The sequence below is a fragment of the Saccostrea cucullata genome, unplaced genomic scaffold, assembly GCF_032062105.1.
Source record: "Saccostrea cucullata isolate Sc308-1 unplaced genomic scaffold, CSIRO_AGI_Scuc_v1 ctg6991, whole genome shotgun sequence".
Lineage (NCBI taxonomy): Eukaryota > Metazoa > Mollusca > Bivalvia > Ostreida > Ostreidae > Saccostrea > Saccostrea cuccullata.
In genome coordinates this window covers 767-26,344 of record NW_026928266.1, presented here as the reverse complement: position 1 = coordinate 26,344, position 25,578 = coordinate 767, and the positions used below count along the sequence as shown (strand labels likewise).

Genomic DNA, 25,578 nt, shown 5'->3' with positions numbered 1-25,578 from the left:
ATCTAGAAATAATGTGCTTGGTATAACACGGTTCTAGCCCAAGCAGAAATTCTGAGCGTAAATCCATATCTGTCAAGCTATGTCAGATAGGTATTTAGGGGATCATTGGTTGTATGGGAGGAATTGTACAAGGAAAGTCCATTTAACAGTGTTAAGTTTTTCAAGAAAGGTCTCGCAAAAACGTTCACTGTGGTTGGATTCCATATTTGCTCTCCTGAAATTGGAAGACTTGACGACTCCACTCTCACCTAGTATATACAGAAAATTTTCTTTACATATAATAACATGTTTTACAGTTATTATAATTACAAAATAAATTCAAGATACCATCAATACTTCTGAATGATTTATGACTCGCATTTATTATTGTTGATTTGATTCTGTAAGTAGGTCTTCACACTTGTAATTCAAGCTGAATTAAACCTTTGTTATTTTCCCAGCTATAATTAGTTGCGGGAGGTATAAAGTTTTTGACCTGTCCGTCAGTCAGTCAGTCAGTCAGTCAGTCCTCTTTTTTTGTTAGCGCAACTCCTCATAAACCGCTGCACAGAATTTCGTCAAACTTTGCACCTATTTAGGACACAATGTGTAGATGTGCATATTACCAGGAAATTCCGATTCCATTATTTTTTCCGGGAATTTTCGCACTTTTTAACTTAGGCATTTGGCCATACCTTGAATATAGAGATGAACAGTTTGTCAGCGCAACTCTTCATAAACCGCTGCACAGAATTTCGTCAAACTTTGCAGATATTTAGGACACAATATGTAGATGTGCATATTCCCAGGAAATGCCGATTCCGTTATTTTTTCCGAGAATTTTCGCACTTCTTAACTTAGACATTTGGCCATACCTTGAATATAGAGATGAACAGTTTGTCAGCGCAACTCCTCATAAACCGCTGCACAGAATTTCGTCAAACTTTGCAGATATTGAGGACACAATATGTAGATGTGCATATTCCCAGGAAATTCCGATTCCTTTATTTTTCCGGGAATTTCCACACTTTCCAACTTAGACTTTTGGCCATACCTTGAATATAGAGATGAACAGTTTTTCAGCCCCACTCCTCTTAAACCGTTGTACATAGTTTTGTCAACCTATGCAGATATTTAGGACATATTCCATTATTTTATCCCAAAGAGTTATGCGTATTATTCAAGAAAATTTCTCTCTCCCCCCCCCCCCCCCCCCCCCCCCCGTCAACCACTTCAAATTAATGTTTGGATTTGTATAATGCAAAGAAATTTTGATTCCTTTATTTATCTAGAAACTTCATTCCACATTTAAATGTCCTCATATGCAAGACATTTTGATGTGAAGATTTTTTTGCAATTACTGCCCTTTTTGATCTATATTATGTATTTAAAGTGCACTGTGCCTTTCATTATGTGTTTCACCGTCAAGTTTTGGGGGAGCGTGGGGTATGTGAGCTAGCTCACTTTTTCTTTCATTCTGTCTCCTTTTGGTAGTTGTAATATTTTTCTCCAGTGATGTTTTTTTTTATTTGAACACTTGAAACTTTTGATTTTATTGGTCAAATTTTGAAGCTCATTTATTCGATGTTGCATTGATTTGATTTCTTTCTTTTTATAACTTTACTTTGTTTATCCAAGTAAAGAAGTAAGTCAATGACAGAGGGAGATTGTAGTCTGGAATCCCTCTAAAAATCAATGCAAAATCCTTAAATCAATTATTGTTCCCCATTTTCGTGAAAGCAAGAGGACATCAAATTTCATTCATCTATCCATTGGTCACAAAAACTTTGAAATTGGTCATAAATTCTGGATGAGAAGAGATAGGGTTTTTAGCTCACTTAAGCTAAAGGCTCAAGTGAGCTTTTTTGAACACATTTTGTCCATTGTCCGTCTGTCTGTCCATAAAGTTTTAATATTTTCAATATCTACTCAAGAACCACTGGGCCATTTTCAACCAAACTTGCCACAAAGTATCCTTTGGTGAAGGACATTCAAGTTTGTACAAATGAAGGGGAGATAATTAGGAATTAGTGAAAAAATAATGGCATCTCGTAAAATTCTCAAGAACCATTGGGCCAGAATACTGTAAACGTATTACATTTAGCGGTGTATTCTATTTAGTGATTTTGGAGGTAAACAGAGTCCGCTAATTCAAGTACATCGCTAACTGTCTTGTATATGAACTTGTATAACTAGCAAATTCAGACAGCGCTAAATTAAATCTATGCTAACTTGTTGAAAATTGAATTTCTGCCAAATATCGTAGTTGCCAAATGTAATACATGTACAGTAAATGAAACTTATATGGAAGCATTCTCAGGTAGTATAGATTCAAGTTTGTTCAAATCATGACCCCTGGGTGTAGTATGGGACAACAATGGACGATCAAAGTTTTACATAGGTATAGATAGATAAATCTTTAAAAGTCTTCTTCTAAAGAACCACTGGCTTAGGAAAGATGAAACTCTTGGAATCATCTTCAGATGTTGAAGATTTAAGTTTGTTCAAAGGATGACCCCTTTGAGGTAGGATGGGGCCACAATAGATGTTAAAAGTTTTAAATAGGAAAAGATAGGGAAATTCTTTCAAAGTCTTCTCTCCGAGAACAGCAAAGCCAAGTATGGTCATATTTATATGGAAGCATCCTCAGGTGGTGTAGATTCAAATTATGACCCCTGGGGTAGGATGGGGCAACAATGAGTGATCAATGTTTAACATAGGAAAGCATAGGGAAAATCTTCTTTCTAAGAACAAGAAAGCTATGATTGACCATGGTCATATCTTAATGAACGTGTCCTCAGGTAGTTTTAATTCAAGTTCATCCTATTCATGACCCCTGCGGTGTTGGGTGGTCCACAAAGGTAGATCAAAGTATTACATATATATAGGAAAAAATCTTTTTCTCAAAAAACAGAGAAAAACCATGATTAATCATATTGATATTGAGGCATCCTCAGGTAGTGTAAAATCAAATGTTTAAATGAGGTCCCCGGAGGTAGCATCCTGGGATAGTGTAGATTTTAAATTGTCCAAATTATGACACCTGGGGGTAGGGCAGGGTCACAATAGGTATTGCAAGGGGAAAATCTGGTAAAGAACAACATGGTCAAAGCTACTCAGGTGAGCGATGTGGCATACAAGTGTTTCTTTTTTCTTTAAGCAAGGGACACATTTTTTCTGAAAATTCCTTGCACATTTGTAGCTGCAGATCTGTAGCTCTCCGAAAAAAAATATTGATAGACTGGAGAGCTACAGTGCCACCCATTGAAAAAACTGTATATTTATTGCGCACAAAAAAGTGCGCTCGGTTCTCGATTTATTTCTCCGTGTTTTTAAAATTGTAATCTCAAAATATTACTAACCGTGTGTTCCTAACATATTCTTTCGCTGTTTCCACAACCAAACATTCCTCATAATTGTTGTTAATAGTCCTCCTGACCCTGATATTGTAATCATCGAATATTTCGTTATTTATACTGCCATTTTGGTTTCAAAAATAATTCGGTCCAATATGCTTCGTTCGGATGTCAACTACGAGAGTACTTGATAGAAGATAAAGGAATTTTTTGAAATCTTTCTTTATTTGCAATTGAGGTAAGAATTTTGAAGAATTAATTAAGAACTGAGCACACTTTTTTGTGCGCAATAAATATACAGTTTTTTCAATGGGTGGCACTGTAGCTCTCCGGTCTATCAAAATATTTTTTTTCGGAGAGCTGCAGATCTGCAGCTAACACATTTGCAAAAGTAACAGGCCTTAGAAATATGTATGAGAAATGCTCACATACGAATTCAGTAAATAGAATATTTGCTAAAAGTGGCAATTAAGTACTACATGTAGCATTACCAACAGAAAGAATGTCATGTAAAGTTGGTGGTGGTCTAGAGGCGAGACATTTGAGAGACTAATATTTTCAATTTTAATAAAGTAAACCAAATGTCAAAGTTCAGTCAAGTATTGTTTACCTTATACTAGTATTTAGAAAGCAGGTTAGAATTTTCCACGACAACCACACTGGTCCAAGAGAGGATAACAGTCACTGGGATCAAAAATATAATAGCATTTCCAAGCTGCATTACCATTGCGCATAAATATAATTATGATACACATACTTTATGACTGTTGAAATCATTTCAATTTTCACATTGTTTTGGGCTAATTTTATCCTTTTACATGTATTTATAAATTATTCAAATTAAATAATCAAACTTAAAAATAAATAATTTTTAAAAATGATAATTTGATAGGCTTCAATATTTAATTTTTTGTGTAATCATTGTGATTACAAACAGTTTTTAAAAAATGTCTATAATATATATAACATGTTCTGTAAATAGTCCATAAAATATTTCCAAATCGTAGAATTTACCTATTCTTCTAACACATGCAGCTGTCATATGCATTTATAAACTTAAGCTATCTAAAGAAACACGCACGCTAACTCTCGATTCTCGCCTACATTTTGGAACCATTTAATTCAATATGAATAGCAATTTGGCCGTAAAATCTTTGTTTAATACAAAGAACAGTTCAATGGTAATTGATAAACCGTCTTAATACCAGCGCTAAACAGTAAATTATCCATAATTCCAGCTCTTGAAAGAAGGGGGGGGTAGACGATATTTTCAATTGAAATCGGAGTTTCAAGCATGACCGTATTTTGAAATAGTCTTGGATATGATTAAATGTTCCTTACATCTTTTCTTATGTTTTAGGCAAATAAATAAAACATAAATATTTCAGTTGTATATCGCTTTGAAATTGGTGGAAAATAAGCATTTTTATCGTTTTTTGTCAATAAACATGTGCCCCCCCCACCCCCCCGTGTCACACAAAAAGCTTTGGTATGAATTTGTGAAATAACATTCCATATTACCTGTAAAAAGGAATTTTTGTGACACAGGGGGGGGAAAGATGTTTTAAAAATATTTTCCGTTTTCCATTGATTTCTATAGTGAAAAACACAAGTTTTACCAAAATTTTAGAGTTATCTCTCTTTGTTTTCCCAAATAAGTCATGTTTTATGAAAATCCATATAATTATCTATAAAAAATATTAAAAATTCCTCGAATATGTTAACCTTTGAAAATTGACTTGGAGGTAGGTGGGAGAACAATACTATCGTTCGCAGTTCTTTTATTCTCTGGTTCTCGGGGCAATTTTCTCCAAAACAGATGCGGGAGGGAGGCATTTATCATTTTATTGGCAATAGAGTAGATGAGGGAGGTGTATTTTTAGCTCTACTGGTCAGAGACCAGAAGAACTTTTGCGATAGTAAGGTGTCCGTCGTCCGTCCGTCTGTCTGTAAACAATTTTTCAAAACGCTACTCCTCCTACAGTTTTGGTCTGATTTCAATATAACTTGGCACACAAGTAGACAGTTTAAATACACTAAGATACATGGAATAATGCATCTGTTTTTGATTTTGATGAACCGTGTTGCCATGGTTACTTAAAATAGGATTTTCTGTGAAATTCCTTTAAAATGCTACTCCTTCTACAATTTTGGTATGATTTCAATATAACTTGGCACACAAGTAGATTACACTAAGATACATAAAATAGTGCATCAGTTTTTGATTTCGATGAACAGTGTAGCCATTGTTACTGAAGATAGAAATGTCTGTGAAATTCCTTTAAAACGCTACTCCTTCTACAGTTTTGGTCTGATGGCAATGGCTTCTTTTCTCATCGTTTGTTATAAGTTCAAACCAGTAGAGCTACAGTCTCGACAGAGACTTCTGGTTTTATTTTAATTTTTGAAATTTCTTTAAAATAAAGATTTTTTTTTTATTCACCGGTATACTTTCCATCTCTGATTAAAAGGCTTGCAAGTTTTTGGGGGGGTGTAAGATTTAGCCATTTTTTTACAGAGTTATGTCCCTTAATATGTTTACAATAGAAAGAGGTTGTATACCTGTGAAATCACAAATATTTGTGGGGGTTTAATTTTTGTAGTTTTCGAGGTGTGAAGAGACCCATGAATTCATGTCCACTGCGAAATGTAAAATGTTACATACATTAGTGCTCATTAATTCTTGATCCACTAAATCAAATCCCCACGAACCAAGAGTTTTTCCTCACACCAGGAAAATTTGATTCAACGAAAATATGTGATTTTTCAGTATTTCCAAATATCCTAGGATATGTTGAAAAGATTTGTCTAAAAAAAAATTATCTTTCAAGCAGTAGAAATCATGTCTTTATTTTTCAAGTGTACTATTTCACGGACAAGCCATCCAGAAATAATCTGCTTGGTACAACACGGTTCCAGCCCAAGCAGAAATTCTGAGTGTAAATCCATATCTGTCAAGCTTTGTCAAATAGGTATTTAAGCGATCATTTGTTCTGTGGGATGAATCATACTTAGAAAGTCCAAAAACGATGTTCGGTTTTTTCAAGAAAGGTCTCGCAAAACGTACACTGTGATTAGATACCATATTCGCTCTCCTGAAATAAGCTGACTTGACAACGCCACTGTCACCTAGTATATACAGAAAAGTGTGTATATATAAACAGACATGTTTTACTGTTATTATTACAACAGTCTTCATGAAAACTTTGAAACTTGCTTGCCAGTCGGACCAGTGAACTTTCAAAATTTACTGGCCCACTAAAAATTTCACTAGTCCCCTTAATTTAAAAAAAATGAATATATAAGTATAAATTAATACATACTTGTGTGAATATGTTGAATTAAGTACTATAACTTTTCAAACACCGGCATTTTTTGTTCTTTGTCGTGTTTCAGTAGGTTGTTCCTAGGATACTCGCGCATTTTACTGACTTACTACAGCCTACTCCGGACATATTGAAATTCAGGGGACCATGCAAATTATTTCGATATATCCGTAATTCAATATATTAAGCGAAATCGTAAAGCCACCATTTTTACATGTTCAATTCCGATCTAAAATAAAATGAAGAACAAACCCGAAAAAATTAATTTTGTCATTGTTTGAATTCGTTTATCTATAACAGTGAACCAGAGATCTCTTTTGTGTCTCAGAGAGAACAGATTACATAGAATATGAGTCCTTGAAAGTTTAAATAATTTTTTTTATTTCTGTTTCATTGAAAAGACAATCTTCAACCTCATTATTATTCCCTGATCGCATTTATTTATGTTTTGGAGAAAAATCACTGGACTTAAAAGGTTGAGGACTGCTGAAAGCTGCTTGTATTTCATCGTAAGTGTAATCAGGTAAATCCTTTAGCTATTTGGAATGTAGACATATCAATAGCCATTAACAGTACTTATTTAATTTCTGTTATGTTTTTTTCTAGATCTTTGGGGGTTACTAAAGATATGTTTAGCCTCAATATGTCCGTATTATATACATGGACGCAAAGAATTAAAGTCACTATTGAAGAATTTTATTTCGTAAGAGCATGCAGTTTAAAAACACGTAAGATGAAAATTTAATTATTCACACCTTTGTATATCAATTGGTCAATCATGCATAATTACTGTCACCAACCGCAACGACAGCTGCCAGGGAGTACTTCAATATAACCATTATGAAAACAACTCATTATCACCTGTGGGGACCAATCAGTGGCTTCAATATAAGCGAAATTTCAATATATCCAAATTCAATATAACCGTTATTTTAATGCAAAGAATGTGAGAGGCAAAACTGGGGATTTATTTTTATTTCAAAATAAGCGGAATTTCAAAATAAGCGATTTCGATATAAGTGGAGTAAGCTGTAGTTAGTTCTGGTTGTTACGTAATGCATCCATGTTATGTATAATACTACAATTAAACAACACATCTTTGTTCTTTTTATTAGGTCACCTATTGCTATCTGTTTTCGTCCGTTGTCGTTCGTCGTGCATCGTGCGTCAACATTTGAACATTTTCAGCTTCTTCTCTGCAACCACTGAACCAATATCAACCAAATTTGGCACAAAGCATCTATGGGTGAAGGGGAACAAAAATTATGAATTTCATGATCCCTGCCCCCCTGGGGCCTGAGGGGTGGGGCCAAAACCACTAAAATTAGTGCAATCTTTAAAAATCTTCTTCTTTACTCCTGGACATCAAGCAGTCAAACTGTTTGCATGATTGTAATCAGCATTAAGACCTTTACCAAAATTGTGAAATTCATGGCCCTGGGGTCAGGGGTTCTAGTGCTAGGGCGGGGCTAAATAAGTATATAGTGAAAATGCATTATTTCTTTGAAAATCTTCTTCTCTGCTCCTAGGTATTAAATAGACTAACTAAGTGCAAAGTTATGATGAGCAAGAGTGCCTCTACCAAAATTGTGAATTTTATGGCCCCAGGGTCAGGGGTTCTGGTGTTAGGGCGGGGCTCTATTGATTACTGTAGAAGCACAAATTTTCGTGGGCATAAAATTTCGTTGTTTTGTCATGAAAAAAAGTTTCGTGGGCATTAAATTTCGTTGTTTTCAAAGAAACTCTATACAATGTATAGTCATATAAAATTTCGTGTGGGATTTAATTTCGTTGAATATTGTTAACAACGAAATAAACGAAATTTAATCCCCCACGAATATTTGTGCTTTTACAGTATATAGTGAAAATAAATGAATTCTTTGAAAAATTTTTTCTCTGCTCCTGGGTATTAAATAGATTAACTAAGTGCATAGTTATGATGAGCAAGAGTGCTTTTACCAAAATTGTGAATTTTATGGCCCCAGGGTCAGGGGTTCTTAATTGTTTTAGGGTGGGGGCTGTAATGATTATATAGTGAAATGCATGAATTCTTTGAACATCTAATCCTTTGCTCCTGGTTAATATGCTAATGATCTAATTACATATTTAAGGCCAGGATTTATTTTATTTTAGTTTTACAAACCCTCCGCTCAAGGTTTTGAATTTTCAGAAAAAATTTTTTTAAAAATTTCTTTCCGATGTCAAATTTAAGTCGGGATCGAGATTTCAAATTTACGAACTTGCACTTCCGGTTTTACGATGAAACGGCAGGTAAATAAAGCTAGATCTGAGAAGATAGCTTGGTTTAGTGTAAAATTCATCGACAAGAGTGCCATTCAAAACGTTTCACCCGTTCAAAGGACAAATAAAATGTTGACGACTTTGTTGCACAATGACATGCTGGTGAGATAATCATGTATTCGTTTCAAAAGTAACTGTCTGTAAATTATTTTCCTCCCCCAGGTTTTAAACTGCCCTTGGTAGCTATTGCATATTGCCAGCGACATTGTTTAGGTCTCTGTTATAGCTTACAGTTTAAGCACCATTCTTTAGAAAAGGGTTGCTTATGCATCAGATGTAATGAATACAAGCAAATTCAAAGAATTGTGGTCCCCCGCTTTCGGTGTCTTTGTGGGCGAAATATTATTTTTTAGGGTCAAGGTCAAAAGGTCAAAGTTATTGGTATCATATGTAAGGTCTTGCCACAAAGAATATAAATATTTAAAATATGATAGTCCTAGTTTCTACCGTTCAAAAGTTGTGACCAAGGTTAAAGTTTTTAGAAAGAAGTTTAAACTCCAAGGTCAAGGTCAAAGGGTCAAAGTTCTTGGTATGCAAGGAAAGGCCTTCTCACAGGGATTACATACGTGAAGTACGAAAGCCCTAGCCCTTACCGTTTAAAAGTTATGGTCAAGGTTAAAGTTTTTCAGAAGTACGTAAATTTCCAAGGTCAAGGTTAAAAGGTCAAAATTGTTGGTATCCAATGAAAGGTCTTGCCACAAAGAATATATATGTGAAATATAAAAGTCCTTGTATCTACTGTTCAAAAGTTGTGACCAAGGTTATAATTCTTAAAAAGTAGTTAAAACTCCAAGGTCAAGGTCAAAAGGTCAAAGTTCTTGGTATCCAATGAAAGGTCTTTTTACAAGAATAACTTATTTGAAGTATAAAAGCCATAGCCCTTACTGTTCAAAAATTATGGTCAAGGTTAAAGTTTTTTCATAAGTACGTAAATTTCCAAGGTCAAGGTCAATAGGTCAATGTTGTTGGTATCCAATGAAAGGTCTTGTCCCAAAGAATAAATATTTGAAATATGAAAGTCCTAGTACCTACCATTCAAAAGTTATGGTCAAAGTAAAAGTTTGGAATTTTTGAGTAAAACTTGGTCAAACTCGAAGGTCAAGGTCAAAAGGTAAAATTTGGTGGTACCCAAAGAAAGGTCTTATCACAAGGAATACACATATGAAATATGAAAATCATAGCTCCACTAAATCAAAAGTTATGGGCAAGGTTAAAGTTTTTGTGACGGACAGACTGACGGACAGACAGACGGACAGACGAATGAGATTTAATGTCCCCTCACTTTCGCGAAAGCGGGGGACAAAAACTATGGGAGAAGTTAAGTCCATTTGAGGAAGAAATAAACAATAACCTGAAGAAATTTTAAAAAATTCAACTATTTAAAAAAGGCAAGAATATACAAATATATACAGGCATGTAGTATCATTTGTATCAGCCAGAAAAATTATTTTACACTTAATTGAAAAAATGTTCACCCTACTCCGCAATATTCCCTGTCTGTTTTATGATAGGAATTATAATTTTAGGCATCAAAGTAAATTTTAGAACAATGTCTACACATTCACCTAACACATATTAAAAAAAATGAAGATAAATTGAAAGACTTTTAAAGAATTGATTTTTTAAAATATATTTTGATCAACATCACAAAAGTTATATAACTGGCCCAAACTGGCAGATGATGAAATAAGCAATTAAATGTTCTACTTTCCTATTTGTAAGCATTATGTGTCCAGTGGTAAGGAGCATATTAGGATAGCATAAAAAAAGAATGTGCAAATGTTAATAATTGATTTATCAATTTTTTTTTTTTTATTTCCTTCTCCTTCGGGACTTTTTTATTCTCATGTTCATAACTAAACCTAAACAAAAATGCTGGCCTTATAATGAAGAAAGGGGCCTCTTTCAAAATAGATAATTTCAGGGCCGCTGGGTCAGGGGTACCAGGGGGTACTTTGACTAAAAATAAATTAATGCTTTGAAATCTGCCCTTTGATAAGCTCTGGTGCCTCTTTCAAAATTTGTGAATTTCATGGCTTTTGGATTAAAACACGAACCAAATACAATTGCTGGAAAGTTGTTACATGATACTCAGGTGACCTATAAGGCCCGTGGGCCTCTTGTTTAATATATAAATGAAATTTATGCAAGCAAGACAGTTTAAATATATATTGAATGTGTATGATTGTGATAATCAATAAGCCCATCAGACTTCTTGAATTTTGATTTTCACTGACCCTATGTCAAAATTCACTGGCCCCGGTCTTCGGACCAGTGAGTTTTCATGAAGACTGTAAAAACAAAAAAAGATAAGGTGCCATCAATAAATCTGAATGATATATGACTTACATTTATTATTGTTGATTTGATTCTGTAACGAAGTCTTCACATTTATGATTCGAGCTGAAATCTTTGTTATTTTCCCTGCCACATTACGGTCTTCTTTTTGTAGTTTTTCCACATCTGTTGTAATTTTTCTCTTTAGTGATGTTTGTTTCATTTGAATGCTTGAAACTTTTGATTCTAAAGTTTTGATTTTATTGGTCAGATTTTGAAGCTCATTCATTCGATGTTGCATTGATTTGATTTCTTTCTGCATATCTTCCATAACTTTACTTTGTTTACCCAAGTAAAGAAGTAAGTCCATGACAGAAGGGGATTGTAATCTTGAATCTCTCTAAAAACTAGTGCTAATTGTAACGGGGACCGTTACAGATGTTCCCCAAACGCTCCCCAACTCCCTTTTAGTGCCATATTCCCTGTAATATACTATATATGAAAGCCTTCAGTCCAAAAGTATTAAAAATCACTCATTCAAGTGTATTTCTAATTTCATTCTTTTCAAATGCACGCACGTGCGTGCACGTGCATTATGACCATACCTTCCTGTAGGAGTCCCTTATATCTATCTATGTTCTGAATTCCATCCTGTTTGGTTAAAAAACAAGGGAGTTATAGCCATTTCAAGTTTCAGCCAATCAGATTGCAGCACACGTGCATGCGCGTGATTTCTTGACTTTTTTATATCACATTGTAGGATATCCTAATAAATGTCTATGTTTCAAATTTCAAAGCATTTCGTCAAAAAACAAAGGAGATATAGTCATTTAAAGTTTCAGCCAATCAGATCGCAGCACACGTGCATGCGCGTAATTTCTTGAATTTTTTTTGTATATCATATTGCAGGACATCCTAATGTTTGATTATGCTTTAAATTTCAAAGCATTTCGTTAGAAAACAAAGGCGATATAGTCATTTAAAGTGTCAGCCAATCAGATTGCAGCACACGTGCATGCGCGTGATTTCATGATTTTTTTTCTATATCATATTGTAGGATATCCTAATTCATGACAATGTTAAAAATTTCAAAGCATTTCGTCAAAAAACAGAGAAGATACAGAGATTTTTGATTTAGCCAATCAGAGCGAAGCGCACGTGCATGCGCGTGAGTTCGTGCTAATTTGACAGTGTCACACTATCTTCACTATTAATATATCTTTATATACTGAGTTTCAAATCATTTCATTTAAAAATTTAAAAGTTATAGCTATATTAAGTATATAAGTCATTTCACGTGTTGCACGCGCACGCACGTGCAAGCGTTTGCGCGCAAAATGACCTTCGTTCCGCACACCTACACTACACACCCATTAACCCTAAAAAGGTTTTAGGTCAGTTGGGTGAACAGTTTCTGAGAACACTTCCGGACAAAAAAGTACCGGAGGACAAATAAGAAAAAAAAGAATAACTAGAGCAAAGCTCGTTGCAAAGCAACGAGTAGGTCTTCCGTCCAGTTTTGACCGGAAGTGCCGGAAGTGACAGAACAAAAGAAAGCAATGAGCTAAAAAGTCTCCAGTGACTTTATAATTTCATTTTTGCACCAAAACCTTCAAAATAAGCCATTTTTTGCTACTTCCGGTTTGACCGGAAGTGACGACGACGGACGGAAAAATTACGTTTTATGCTTCCAGAGACTAATGTAACCACAAAACTTGTCAAGAACGGCAAAAAAACGCGTTTTCCGACTACTTCCGGTTTGGCCGGAAGTGACGACGCCGGACGTATTTTGACAACGCCAGTAGATTAAGCTTGACATTTTGAACAACTTTGCTTCTTTGACCCCTTACAAATTCTTAATACTTTTTGACTTATGAAAGAAAAACTTTCGGCCCCTCTAGGCCCTTAAATTAAGGGGCCAGCCCTTTTTTTAAGATTTCATTTGAAAGATCTTGAAATTTTACACTTCTTTTGTTCTATATGTTTAAACAAAATGTTTACAGGTAAAAAGATATCGTAGAAAAGGTGTTAAAAATTTTGAAATTTGCGATTTGTCATTTTTCGAGCCATAGCCAGCGCCGACGTACTGCACTTCCGGTAAAAACGAAAGACGTTACGCATATCTATAGACTTTGCTCTATCATACCTGAAAGTTTCATGTTTCTATCTAGAGCCATTATTGAGAAAGTCTGGAGACAACCTGACCCTTTAAAATTCATAAAATCGGCAATATTTCCAAACCGGAAGTGACGTCATCAAAACGGAAAAAAATGCATAAGGTTCAAGTAATGTTACATAAGTTCTGAAAGTTTCGTTGAAATCCATCGAGCCGTTTTTGAGAAATCGCGTGCACAAAATCGGTAAGAAAAAAAAGAATAATAATAATAATAATAAAAGTGAAAAAGAAACCTAAGAATAACAAGAAGGTCTTCCGCTGAAGACGGAAGACCTTAATAACTAGATACGATCTCGTTGCGAGCAACGAGTGGGTCTTCCGTCCAATTTTCGATGAAATGAGATAAGATTTTGACTGGGATTTTCATTCAGAATAATATCTTTTAGGTAATTGATGTTGCTTTGTGTAAATCTGTATTTGGACAGATGGAGAACATAAAACTATATGTTGCAAAATCTCTCAAAGGTCAAATAAATTATCACTTAAACAATTTAAATTTTTTAAAAATCGAGGGCTATATTTGTATTGTGACAAATAGAAATCATCAAACAATGTGTTTTTAAATCGCTCAAATGTTAAATAAAGTGAGATTTAAACGATTTAAATTTTCAAAAAAATTAAATTACTTCCAAATGTAAAATCAAGTACTATATTTGTATTGTGAGATATAGAGAGCATCATACAATATGTTTTGAAACCTCTCAGAGGTCAAATAGAGTGAGATTTAAAAGATTTAAATTTTAAAAAAAAATTAAATTGCTTCAAAATGTAAAATCAAGTACTATATTTGTATTGTGACAGATAGAGAACATCACACAATGTATTTTGAAACCTCTCAGAGGTCAAATAGAGTGAGATTTAAACGATTTAAATTTTTCAAAAAATTTAAATTGCTTCCAAATGTAAAATCAAGTACTATATATGTATTGTGACAGATAGACAACATCATACAATGTGTTTTAAAACCTCTCAGAGGTCAAATAGAATAAGATTTAAACGATTTAAATTTTTAAAAAAAATTAAATTGCTTCTAAATGTAAAATCAAAATATTATATATGTATTGTGACAGATAGAGAACATCATACAATGTGTTTTGAAACCTCTCAGAGGTCAAATAAATTGAAATTTAAACGATTTAAAATTTTCAAAAAATTTAAATTGCTTCCAGATGTAAAATCAAGTACTATATATGTATTGTGACAGATAGAGAACATCATACAATGTGTTTTAAAACCTCTCAGAGGTCAAATAGAGTGAGATTTAAACGATTTAAATTTTTCAAAAAACTTCTATTGCTTGCAAATGTAAGATTAAGTACTACATATGTATTGTGACAGATAGAGAACATCATACAATGTGTTTTGAAACCTCTCAGAGGTCAAATAGAGTGAGATTTAAACAATTTAGATTTTTCATAAAATTTAAATTGCTTCAAAATGAAAATCAAGTACTATATATGTATTGTAACAGATAGAGAACATCATACAATGTGTTTTGAAACCTCTCAGAGGTCAAATAGAGTGAGATTTAAATGATTTAAATTTTTCAAAAAATTTAAATTGCTTCCAAACGTAAAATTAAGTACTATATATGCATTGTGACAGATAGAGAACATCATACAATGTGTTTTGAAACCTCTCAGAGGTCAAATAGAGTGAGATTTAAACGATTTAAATTTTTTTTTATTTAAATTGCTTCCAAACGTAAAATCAAGTACATATATGTATTGTGACAAATAGAGAACATCACACATTGTGTTTTGAAACCTCTCAGAGGTCAAATAGATTGAGATTAAAACGATTTAGATTTTTTTAAAAATTTAAATTGCTTTCAAATGTAAAATCAAATACTATATATGTATTGTGACAGATAGACAACATGATTCAATGTGTTTTGAAACCTCTCAGAGGTCAAATTAAGTAAGATTTAAACGATTTAAATTTTTCAAAAAATTTAAATTGCTTCCAAATGTAAAATCAAGTACGATATATGTATTGTGACTGATAGAGAACATCATACAATATGTTTTGAAACCTCTCAGAGGTCAAATAGAGTGAGTTTTAAACGATTTAAAATTTTTAAAAAATTCAAATTGCATCTAAATTTAAAACAAAGTATTATATATGTATTGTGACAGATAGAGAACATCATACAATGTGTTTTGAAACCTCTCAGAGGTCAAATAGAGTAAGATTTAAACGATTTAAATTTTTCAAAAAATTTTAATTGCTTCAAAATGTAAAATCAAGTACTATATATGTATTGTGACAGATAGAGAACATCATACAATGTGTTTTGAAACCTCTCAGAGGTCAAATAGAGTGAGTTTTAAACGATTTAAAATTTTGAAAAATTCAAATTGCATCTAAATTTAAAACAAAGTATTAAATATGTATTGTGACAGATAGAGAACATCATACAATGTGTTTTGAAACCTCTCAGAGGTTAAATAGAGTGAGATTTAAACGATTTAAATTTTTCAAAAAATTTTAATTGCTTCAAAATGTAAAATCAAGTACTATATATGTATTGTGACAGATAGGGAACATCATACAATGTGTTTTGAAACCTCTCAGAGGTCAAATAGAGTGAGTTTTAAACGATTTAAAATTTTTAAAAAATTTAAATTGCATATAAGTTTAAAACAAAGTATTATATATGTATTGTGACAGATAGAGAACATCATACAATGTGTTTTGAAACCTCTCAGAGGTCAAATAGATTGAAATTTAAACGATTTAAATTTTTCAAAAAATTTAAATTGCTTCCAGATGTAAAATCAAGTACTATATATGTATTGTGACAGATAGAGAACATCATACAATGTGTTTTAAAACCTCTCAGAGGTCAAATAGAGTGAGATTTAAACGATTCAAATTTTTCAAAAAATTTAAATTGCTTCAAAATGTAAAATCAAGTACTATATATGTATTGTGACAGATAGAGAACATCATACAATGTGTTTTAAAACCTCTCAGAGGTCAAATAGAGTGAGATTTAAACAATTTAAATTTTTCAAAAAAATTAAGTTGCTTCCAAACGTAAAATCAAGTACTACATATGTATTATGACAGATAGAGAACATCATGCAATGTGTTTTGAAACTTCTCAGAGGTCAAATAGAGTGAGATTTAAATGATTTAATTTTTTCAAAAAATTTAAATTGCTTCCAAATATAAAATCAAGTACTACATATGTATTGTGACAGATAGAGAACATCATACTTTATGTTTTGAAACCTCTCAGAAGTCAAATAGAGTGAGATTTAAACGATTTAAATTTTTCAAAAAATTTTAATTGCTTCAAAATGTAAAATCAAGTACTATATATGTATTGTGACAGATAGGGAACATCATACAATGTGTTTTGAAACCTCTCAGAGGTCAAATAGAGTGAGTTTTAAACGATTTAAAATTTTAAAAAAATTTAAATTGCATCTAAGTTTAAAACAAAGTATTATATATGTATTGTGACAGATAGAGAACATCATACAATGTGTTTTGAAACCTCTCAGAGGTCAAATAGATTGAGATTTTAACGATTTAAATTTTTCAAAAAATTTAAATTGCTTCCAGATGTAAAATCAAGTACTATATATGTATTGTGACAGATAGAGAACATCATACAATGTGTTTTAAAACCTCTCAGAGGTCAAATAGAGTGAGATTTAAACGATTCAAATTTTTCAAAAAATTTAAATTGCTTCAAAATGTAAAATCATGTACTATATATGTATTGTGACAGATAGAGAACATCATACAATGTGTTTTAAAACCTCTCAGAGGTCAAATAGAGTGAGATTTTAACAATTTAAATTTTTCAAAAAAATTAAGTTGCTTCCAAACGTAAAATCAAGTACTACATATGTATTGTGACAGATAGAGAACATCATGCAATGTGTTTTGAAACTTCTCAGAGGTCAAATAGAGTGAGATTTAAATGATTTAAATTTTTCAAAAAATTTAAATTGCTTCCAAATATAAAATCAAGTACTACATATGTATTGCGACAGATAGAGAACATCATACAATGTGTTTTGAAACTTCTCAGAGGTCAAATAGAGTGAGATTTAAATGATTTAATTTTTTCAAAAAATTTAAATTGCTTCCAAATATAAAATCAAGTACTACATATGTATTGTGACAGATAGAGAACATCATACAATGTGTTTTGAAACCTCTCAGAGGTCAAATAAAGTGAAATTCAAACGATTTAAATTTTTCAAAATTTTAAATTGCTTCCAAATGTAAAATCAAGTACTATATATGTATTGTGACAGATAGGGAACATCATACAATGTGTTTTGAAACCTCTCAGAGGTCAAATAGAGTGAGTTTTAAACGATTTAAAATTTTAAAAAAATTTAAATTGCATCTAAGTTTAAAACAAAGTATTATATATGTATTGTGACAGATAGAGAACATCATACAATGTGTTTTAAAACCTCTCAGAGGTCAAATAGAGTGAGATTTAAACGATTTAAATTTTTCAAAAAATTTAAGTTGCTTCCAAACGTAAAATCAAGTACTACATATGTATTGTGACAGATAGACAACATCATGCAATGTGTTTTGAAACCTCTCAGAGATCAAATAGAGTGAGATTTAAACGATTTAAATTTTTCAAAAAATTTAAATTGCTTCCAAATATAAATTCAAGTACTATATATGTATTGCAACAGATAGAGAACATCATACAATGTGTTTTGCAAACTCTCAGAGGTCAAATAGAGTGAGATTTAAACGATTTAAATTTTTCAAAAAATTTAAATTGCTTCCAAATGTAAAATCAAGTACTATATACGTATTGTGACAGATAGAGAACATCACACAATGTGTTTTGAAACCTCTCAGTGGTCAAATAGAGTTAGATTTACACGATTTAAATTTTTCAAAAAAATTAAATTGCTTCTAAATGTAAAATCAAGCGCTATATTAGATTTCAAAACACAATGTCTGATGTTGTCTATCTGTCAAAATACACTTGTATACATTTTGTTACATTTGGTAGCAATTTTAATTTTTCAAAAAATTTAAATCGTTTAAATCTCACTCAATTTGACCTTTGAGAGATTTCAAAACACATTGTTTGGTGTTCTCCATCTGTCAAAATACAGATTTCATCTTTGAATTTTCATTTGGATGAAATTTAAATTTTTTGAAAAATTTAAATCGTTCAAATCTTGCTTTATTCGTTCTCTGAGATATTTCAAAACATATTGTATGGTGTTGTCCATCTGTCAAAATACAGATTTCATCTTCGATTTTTTATTTGGATGAAATTTAAATTTTTTGAAAAATTTAAATTGTTTAAATCTAGCTTTATTCGGCCTCTGGGATATTTCAAAACACTTTGAATAATGATCTCCACCTGTCCAAGTACAGATATAGTATTTGAATTTACATTTGGAAGCAATTTAAATTTTTTGAAAAATTTAAATCGTTTAAATCTCACTCAATTTGACCTTTCGGTGATTTCAAAACACATTGTATGATGTTCTCCATCTGTCATAATACAATTAAAGTACTTGATTTTACATTTAGAAGCAATTTAAATTTTCTGAAAAATTTAAATCGTTTAAATCTCACTCTAATTGACCTCTGAGAGGTTTCAAAACACATTGTATGATGTTTTCTATCTGTCACAATACATATGTAATACTTTGTTTTACATTTAGAAGCAATTTAAATTTTTTGAAAATTTTAAATCGTTTAAAACTCACTCTATTGGACCTTTGAAATATTTCAAAATACATTGTATGATGTTCTCTATCTGTCAAAATACAAATAAAGTATTCGATTTTACATTAGGGAGCAATTTAAATTTTTAAAAAAAATTTAAATCATTTAAATTTCACTATATTTGTCCTTTGAGACATTTAAAAAAAACACCATATGTTGTTATCGATCTTTTAAAATGCAGATGTAGTCTATGTTTAAACAATTTAGGAACCATTTCAAATATTTTAAAAAATCTAAATTGATTAAATTTCACAATTTTTGAGCTTTGAAAGATTTCAAATGATGTGGTCTTATGTTTTTAATCCTTAAAAATACAATAATAGTTCTTGTTTTACCTTTGAAAGCAATTTAAAATAAAATTGAAAAATTTAAATTGTTTCAATTTCACTATATTTGACTTTTGAGAATTTCCAATTACACTGTTTAATAACTTTTTCTATAAAACAGGATACAAGCCAAAGATCATAGAGTACAGTCATTCTCACCAACTGCAAACGTCCTTCACAATGAGTTTGACATGTTCTGTCAAAACAGAATGCTGATATATATGAGCTAATAGTTTCTGAATTAGTGCATTAAAAATCACAAGAAATATACCGTTGGAAACCTCTCAAAAACATCTATTTGATAATTTAAAAAGTTTAAAAATCGGTCAAGAAATGAACCATATAGGACGTTTTACATACATCAAAGGATATCCACCGAAGATCAAAGAGATCTAAAGAGTGCCGTACTAACCGCAAGGATCCTTGATAATGAATTTGACATGTCCTGTCAAAATGAAAGGATAACTTACCTGAGCTTATATTTTCTTCATTATTACACGTACAATAAAAAGAAATATACCGTTGGAAAGGTCTTGAAAAGATCTATTTGATGGTGTAAAAAAATTAGAAATCGGTCCATAAATAAAAAAGATATGAATTTTTAAAAGAAAAGTTCTAAAAGTACATTTGCACTCTATTGTCGAAACACACCTGAGCTTATAAAATATTCATTATTGTACTCACATACAAAACAAATACATTTTTGGAAAGTGCTCGCCAAGATCTATTTGATGACATAAAAAAATTTAAAATTGGATTAAAAATTTTTTTTTGAAAAATTTAAATTAAAAATTTGAAAAATTTTAACTTCTTAAAAATTTAAAAGCCCGTTGCAAAGGTAGAGTTCACATTTAATCATTCATGAAAGTTTCAAATCTCTATTTTCCGTAGTTTTCTCTATGAAGGTCAGACAAAAATTGTAGAAATTACGTCATATTTCACGACCGGAAGTAAAATTAGAAAAAATGAAAAAAAAGGATTGAGCCATAATTGTTCCCTTTCATCTCCGAAAGTTTCATAAAGATCCACCGAACCATTACTGAGATATCGGTGTAGGAAAAAAAAAAATAATAATAATAAGAAAAAGTAACTTTACAATAATAGAAGGGTCTTCCGCTGAAGACGGAAGACCCTAATAATAATAATAATAAGAAACCGAGTAAAAACACTATGTTCCCAAACTCCGTTTGGGGAACATAATTAATGCAAAATCTATAAATCAATTATAATTGTCCCCTGCTTTTGCTAAAGAGGGTAAAAGTGCAATGAAAGGTCTTGTCACAAGGATTAAATATGTGAAATATGAAAGTCCTAGGCCTAGCTCTTCAAAAATTACAGCCAAGGTTAAAGTTTTTAAAAAGTAGGCCAAACATCAAGGTCACAAGGTCAAAGTTCTTGTTATCAAATGAAAGATCTTATCAGAAGGATTACATATGTGAAGTATGAAAGCCCTAGCCCTTACTGCATGTTCAAAAGTTTGGTCAATGTAAAAGTTTTTTCATTATTACGGAAATCTCCAAAGTCAAGGTCAAAGTTTGTTGGTATTATAAGAAAGGTCTTGCCACAAAAAATACATAAGTGAAATATGAAAGTTCTAGTATCTACCGTTCAAAAGTTATGGCCAAAGTAAAAGTATTTTCATAAGTACGGACATTTTCAAGGTCAAGTTCAAAAGGTCAAATTTGTTGGTATCCTATGGAAGGTCTTGCCACAAAGAATACATATGGCGAAAGTTTAAAATTTTGGTGTTAAAGTGGGTCAATCTCCATGGTCAAAAGATCAAATTTGGTGGTACCCAAAGAAAGGTCTTGTTGCAAGGATATGTGAAATATGAACGTCATAGTAAGGGTGGGACGATACACAGATCTTGCGATACGATACGTATCTCGATATATTGGCAAGATACGATACATATCTCGATATTATGATAAATTATAAAACTATTTTTAAAAATCTGTATTTTATTCATTTCTTGTCTTATTAAATCAACATGATAAATTATAAAACTATTCAAAAGAATTAGTATTTTATTTCATTTTTTGCCTTGACATTAAATCAACAAATTATTCTATATTAAATCAAGTGTGATTTGAAATTAATACTTTAAGTTTATCAATATCATTCACTAAAACTTTACAAAAACAATAATACATGTAATGATCATGTACATATTATTATTACCAAATTACTTTTAAGTAGTTGTTTACATTATTATTAATTGCTGAAAGTCTGTAGCAAAGCTGAGATTACAAAAAAACGAGATGCACTAACAATTAATAATAACATGCTCTGGAAACGATGCTTTCTGTGTATAGCATGCATTACATACTGAACTTTTCTAGTCCAATCTTCAGAGGTTGCTTAAAAGTGAAAACATTTTACCCCTAAACAACGTCTTATTAGTTCTAAAGTGTGTTTTCAATAATCAACATCATCTTTTCGCTTCGTACAACTACAAGCCGCCATTTTCCAAGGACATGTACTTTCATTTTTTTCAATTTTGGATAGGTCGTTCGTGTATCGTTTCGTACCGATATTTGAATGCTTGTATCGTAAACCGTATCTTAGAGGAAAATATCGATATGTATTGGTGTATCGGTATATCGTCCCACCCCTACGTCATAGCCCCACTAAATCAAAAGTTATGGGCAAGGTTAAAGTTTTTGTGATGGACGGACAGCTAAACTGACAGACGGACAGACAAATGAGATTTAATGTCCCCTTGCTTTCGCAAACGAGCGGGACAATAAAGTAAACCAAATGTCAAAGTTAAGTACAAGCATCATTTACCTTATATTTTGAAAGCAGGTTGGCATTTTCTCTGACATCAGCACTGGTCCAAGAGACGATGACAGTCACAAGGATCAAATATAATAGCATTTTCAAGCTTCAGTACCAATATGCAAAAATATAATTATGATACACACACTTTAAGACTGTTGAAATTGTTTCAATTTTCTGATTTTTTTTTTTTTTTTTTGCTAATTTATCCTTTTACAGATATGGATAAATTGTTCAAAATTAATACAACTTTTTAAAAAAAATATTTCATATTTTTAAAAAAATAATGAATTTGATAAGGATTGAATAATTTATTATTAATTTTTGGAGTAATTGTTTTGTTCATGATAAATGATTTTTAAAAATATATTATATGCTCTTTTAATAGTCCATAAAATATTTCCAAATTAAAAAAATTTACCTTGATTCAATACTTTCTTCTAAAACATGCAGCTGTTACATATGTATTTATAAACTTAGATAAGTGCGTGTCAAAGCCGATTCAATTCGTGTGAACAAGTTTCTTTGTCTCTTATTACTATTCTAAACATATGCCAATATGGTACGTGTCATGCTTGAAAAACTAAATGATACAAGTACTGTTATCTCACAGGACATGCAAAGATCATATTGATTGATGGGAAAATTTTAGTCTTTGCATGGTTAAAAATTACTCATTAAAACGGTTGTCCCTAAAAATTGAAATAGCAGAGGAGGTAAAAAGTAGAAGGGGTGGGTTTGGGGTTTCTCTCATTACAGAGAGTTGATGGGGAATACCAGAATAACTGAGGGGTTTACGTCATTATAGGCATCGATATTTCCCTGCATCCGCATCTTGGAGACTACCAACGTACATTATTAAAAATACATATATTAGTAAAATGAATATTTTTTTCTTTTTTTAAAAAGAGGATCTGTAGTATATAAATCAGTAAATATTTAAAGCATCATTATAGTAGATGAATATGTACTATAAACCAACTTTTATTTGCGAGCAGATCGCATTATTTGCGACTTTAACTCCCCTAATACGTAGATGTTATGAAAATCCTATTTTATCTCAAAATATGAAATCCTTGGATTTTTTTTAAAAAATGTAATGGTCATGTCATAATTGAAAGGGAGTACAGTATATAGCATTGCCAGGGATGTTCAGGTTCATCCATTTAAAATTTCAATGTTTCGTCCTTTACTGTATTGATAATTTGTAATTATGTCTGTTCATATTTCTGCTCATTTATTTCAAATTTTAGAACTCTAAATTGGTAAAAAGAGCTATACATTTATTACTAGTCCAAAAGTATTGACATCTGAATTAATTATGAGGAAGGAATTTTCATCTGACTCTGTTAACAAAGGGAATATAAAAAAAACTTAAAGATGTGTTAAAATCCAGCATTATCTAGAATCTTCACTTTTTAACACCTTTTTGTTGTGTTTTGTTATTTTCAAATTTTTTGAGAGAGCATTGTAGCAATTACTCCCACTTTCTTGTATTTTACAGACTCTCCCAGCTTACAGCACAGAAGCATCAGAACTAGATTTTCTTATGGAGGCAGTGATAATGAGGTAAACGTAAAATGAAGAATGTTTAATTCATTTTCTGGAGTACACACATAAGGTAAATTGAGCTTCTTCTCAATAACCACTGGTGCAAACTTTTAGGTCACCTAAGTCACACAAGTAACTTTCAGGGAGTGTAGATTCAGATTTTTTTCAAATCATGATCCCCCAGGGAATTAGTACCTACCTACCTTCCTGAGTCCTTGCTATACCTGCAGACACATGGGTCAAGGACTTAACCATGTTAAAACTTCACTTCTCTATCTTGAGTCTTTCTCTCCAATTCACCCCAAATTAGTTTTATGGTCTCTCATTTCCTTTTCCACTGTCCTTTGCCAGGTGTTATTGGTGTTATTGGTTTGACCAGATATATGGGACTATTATGGCCAGTTAAAGTTTTATATTAGAATCTTCCTTGTCTTGTTCAGCATAGCTGTCATATATTTATATGGATCAAAACATCTTCAGATACAAGTTTGTTCAAATCAAGACACCTGAGGATAGGGTTGGGTTCTGGGTTAAGGGTCAGACCTCAATATATCTTTATTTTGGTTAAAACTTGCTGATGACTATCAGAACCACCATAGTTACCGTATATACTCGCATATAAGTCGGTTTCCGGGGGTTAATATCTGGTCCAAAATTGTTTGTCCGACTTATAGGTGAGCCATAAAAAGTGGTATTTTATATGATCATCCCTCTGACATAAGCTTATTAGATACATCTGACTTATAGGCGGACCAACTTATAGGCCAGTATATACAGTATTTTGGTGAGCATTGTGGCCCCTACTAGTTGAAATTTTAAACATGGATAATTAAATGACTGTATTGATCACATAGTTAAAAATATTCTTATTAGTAAGGTTAATATCTAGGATTTAAAATAATCTACTATGTCACTATTATTTGTAGTAAATTTAACCACCCCAATATCGTAAAGCTTGTTGGTGTCTGCTTTGAGAGCCACCCTCGCTACATTGTTCTGGAACTTCTAGAAGGAGGCGACTTGAAAACATTCCTCAGGGAAATGAGACCCAAACCAGTAAGTTATCAAAACACAATGCAGTTTTTTTATATAATCCCATCCTGTGAAGGTAAAGTATAATGTTTGTGTGTTATTTAGGGTCTTGGGGAGTCTCCTATTCGAGTTTCTGATCTGCTGAATCTTGCCAATGATATTGCAAAGGGCTGTGAACACTTAGAGGCACGACATTTTATTCACAGGTAAGTAAAACTTACCAAGTAATGTACACCAGTTAATGCCTTCAAGGAGGTGTAAAAGGTGAAGATAGGGAAGAGTTCCTGATCTTACAAAAAATTATAAACAATACAAATATGTGAAGAGGACCCCTGGAAATTCCAGAGGTGGGATCAGATGCCGAGGAAGAGAGAGCATCCCCTATTGACTGGTCACATCAGGCCTGGGGGCCATAAAACTTGGATGAGCTCACTTTTGATCTCAGTCTCACTTTTTCCAAAGGAACATATAGTGGAAATTAAAGTGAGATTAATGCCCTGTTCACACGGAGAGTTTAATTCGAATTAAACGTAAAGTTACTGCGAATTAGCTTCACTTAGCGTTCACACGGAGAGTTTAATGCGAATGAGCTTAATTCGAATTAGTTTACTGCGCATTAAATTACTTCGCATTAGCTCCGTGTGAACGCTGAGCGAAGCTAATTCAAATTAAATTTTTGAGGCATGCATAAAGGCAAAATTAGGTCAAATGACACATGTCCGTGGTCAGCT

The 25,578-nt window shown here is 32.1% G+C and overlaps 2 protein-coding genes across 2 annotated transcripts in view; one reads left to right on the top strand and one right to left on the bottom strand.

Annotated features, from left to right (window-relative positions):
• LOC134276998 (leukocyte tyrosine kinase receptor-like) overlaps window positions 1-25,053 on the top strand; it is a gene marked incomplete at its 3' end in the record, with an annotated part of 31,250 nt that extends 6,197 nt beyond the window's left edge. Inside the window, exons 3-5 of the mRNA XM_062759280.1 lie at window positions 23,769-23,833; window positions 24,742-24,871; window positions 24,953-25,053. Of these exons, the coding sequence (XP_062615264.1) occupies window positions 23,769-23,833; window positions 24,742-24,871; window positions 24,953-25,053 (296 nt within the window). The remainder of the gene's footprint in view (window positions 1-23,768; window positions 23,834-24,741; window positions 24,872-24,952) is intronic.
• LOC134276997 (uncharacterized) lies at window positions 103-22,367 on the bottom strand. The gene is made up of 3 exons (XM_062759279.1): window positions 22,274-22,367; window positions 11,312-11,639; window positions 103-248 (listed from the first exon to the last, which is right to left on the bottom strand). The coding sequence occupies exons 1-3, from the start codon at window positions 22,361-22,363 to the stop codon at window positions 103-105; spliced, it is 564 nt and encodes a 187-aa protein (XP_062615263.1). The 5' UTR covers window positions 22,364-22,367.
• Window positions 25,054-25,578: the final 525 nt, after the last annotated feature.

Coding starts and splice junctions, on each gene's coding strand:
- LOC134276997 (XM_062759279.1), bottom strand. CDS start 22,363: ATGCTATTATATTTGATCCTTGTGACTGTCATCGTCTCTTGGACCAGT. Junction 11,640..22,273: donor ACCTGCTTTCAAAATATAAG/GTAAATGATGCT, acceptor ACTAGTTTTTAG/AGAGATTCAAGATTACAATC. Junction 249..11,311: donor TCAAATCAACAATAATAAAT/GTAAGTCATATA, acceptor TGTATATACTAG/GTGAGAGTGGAGTCGTCAAG.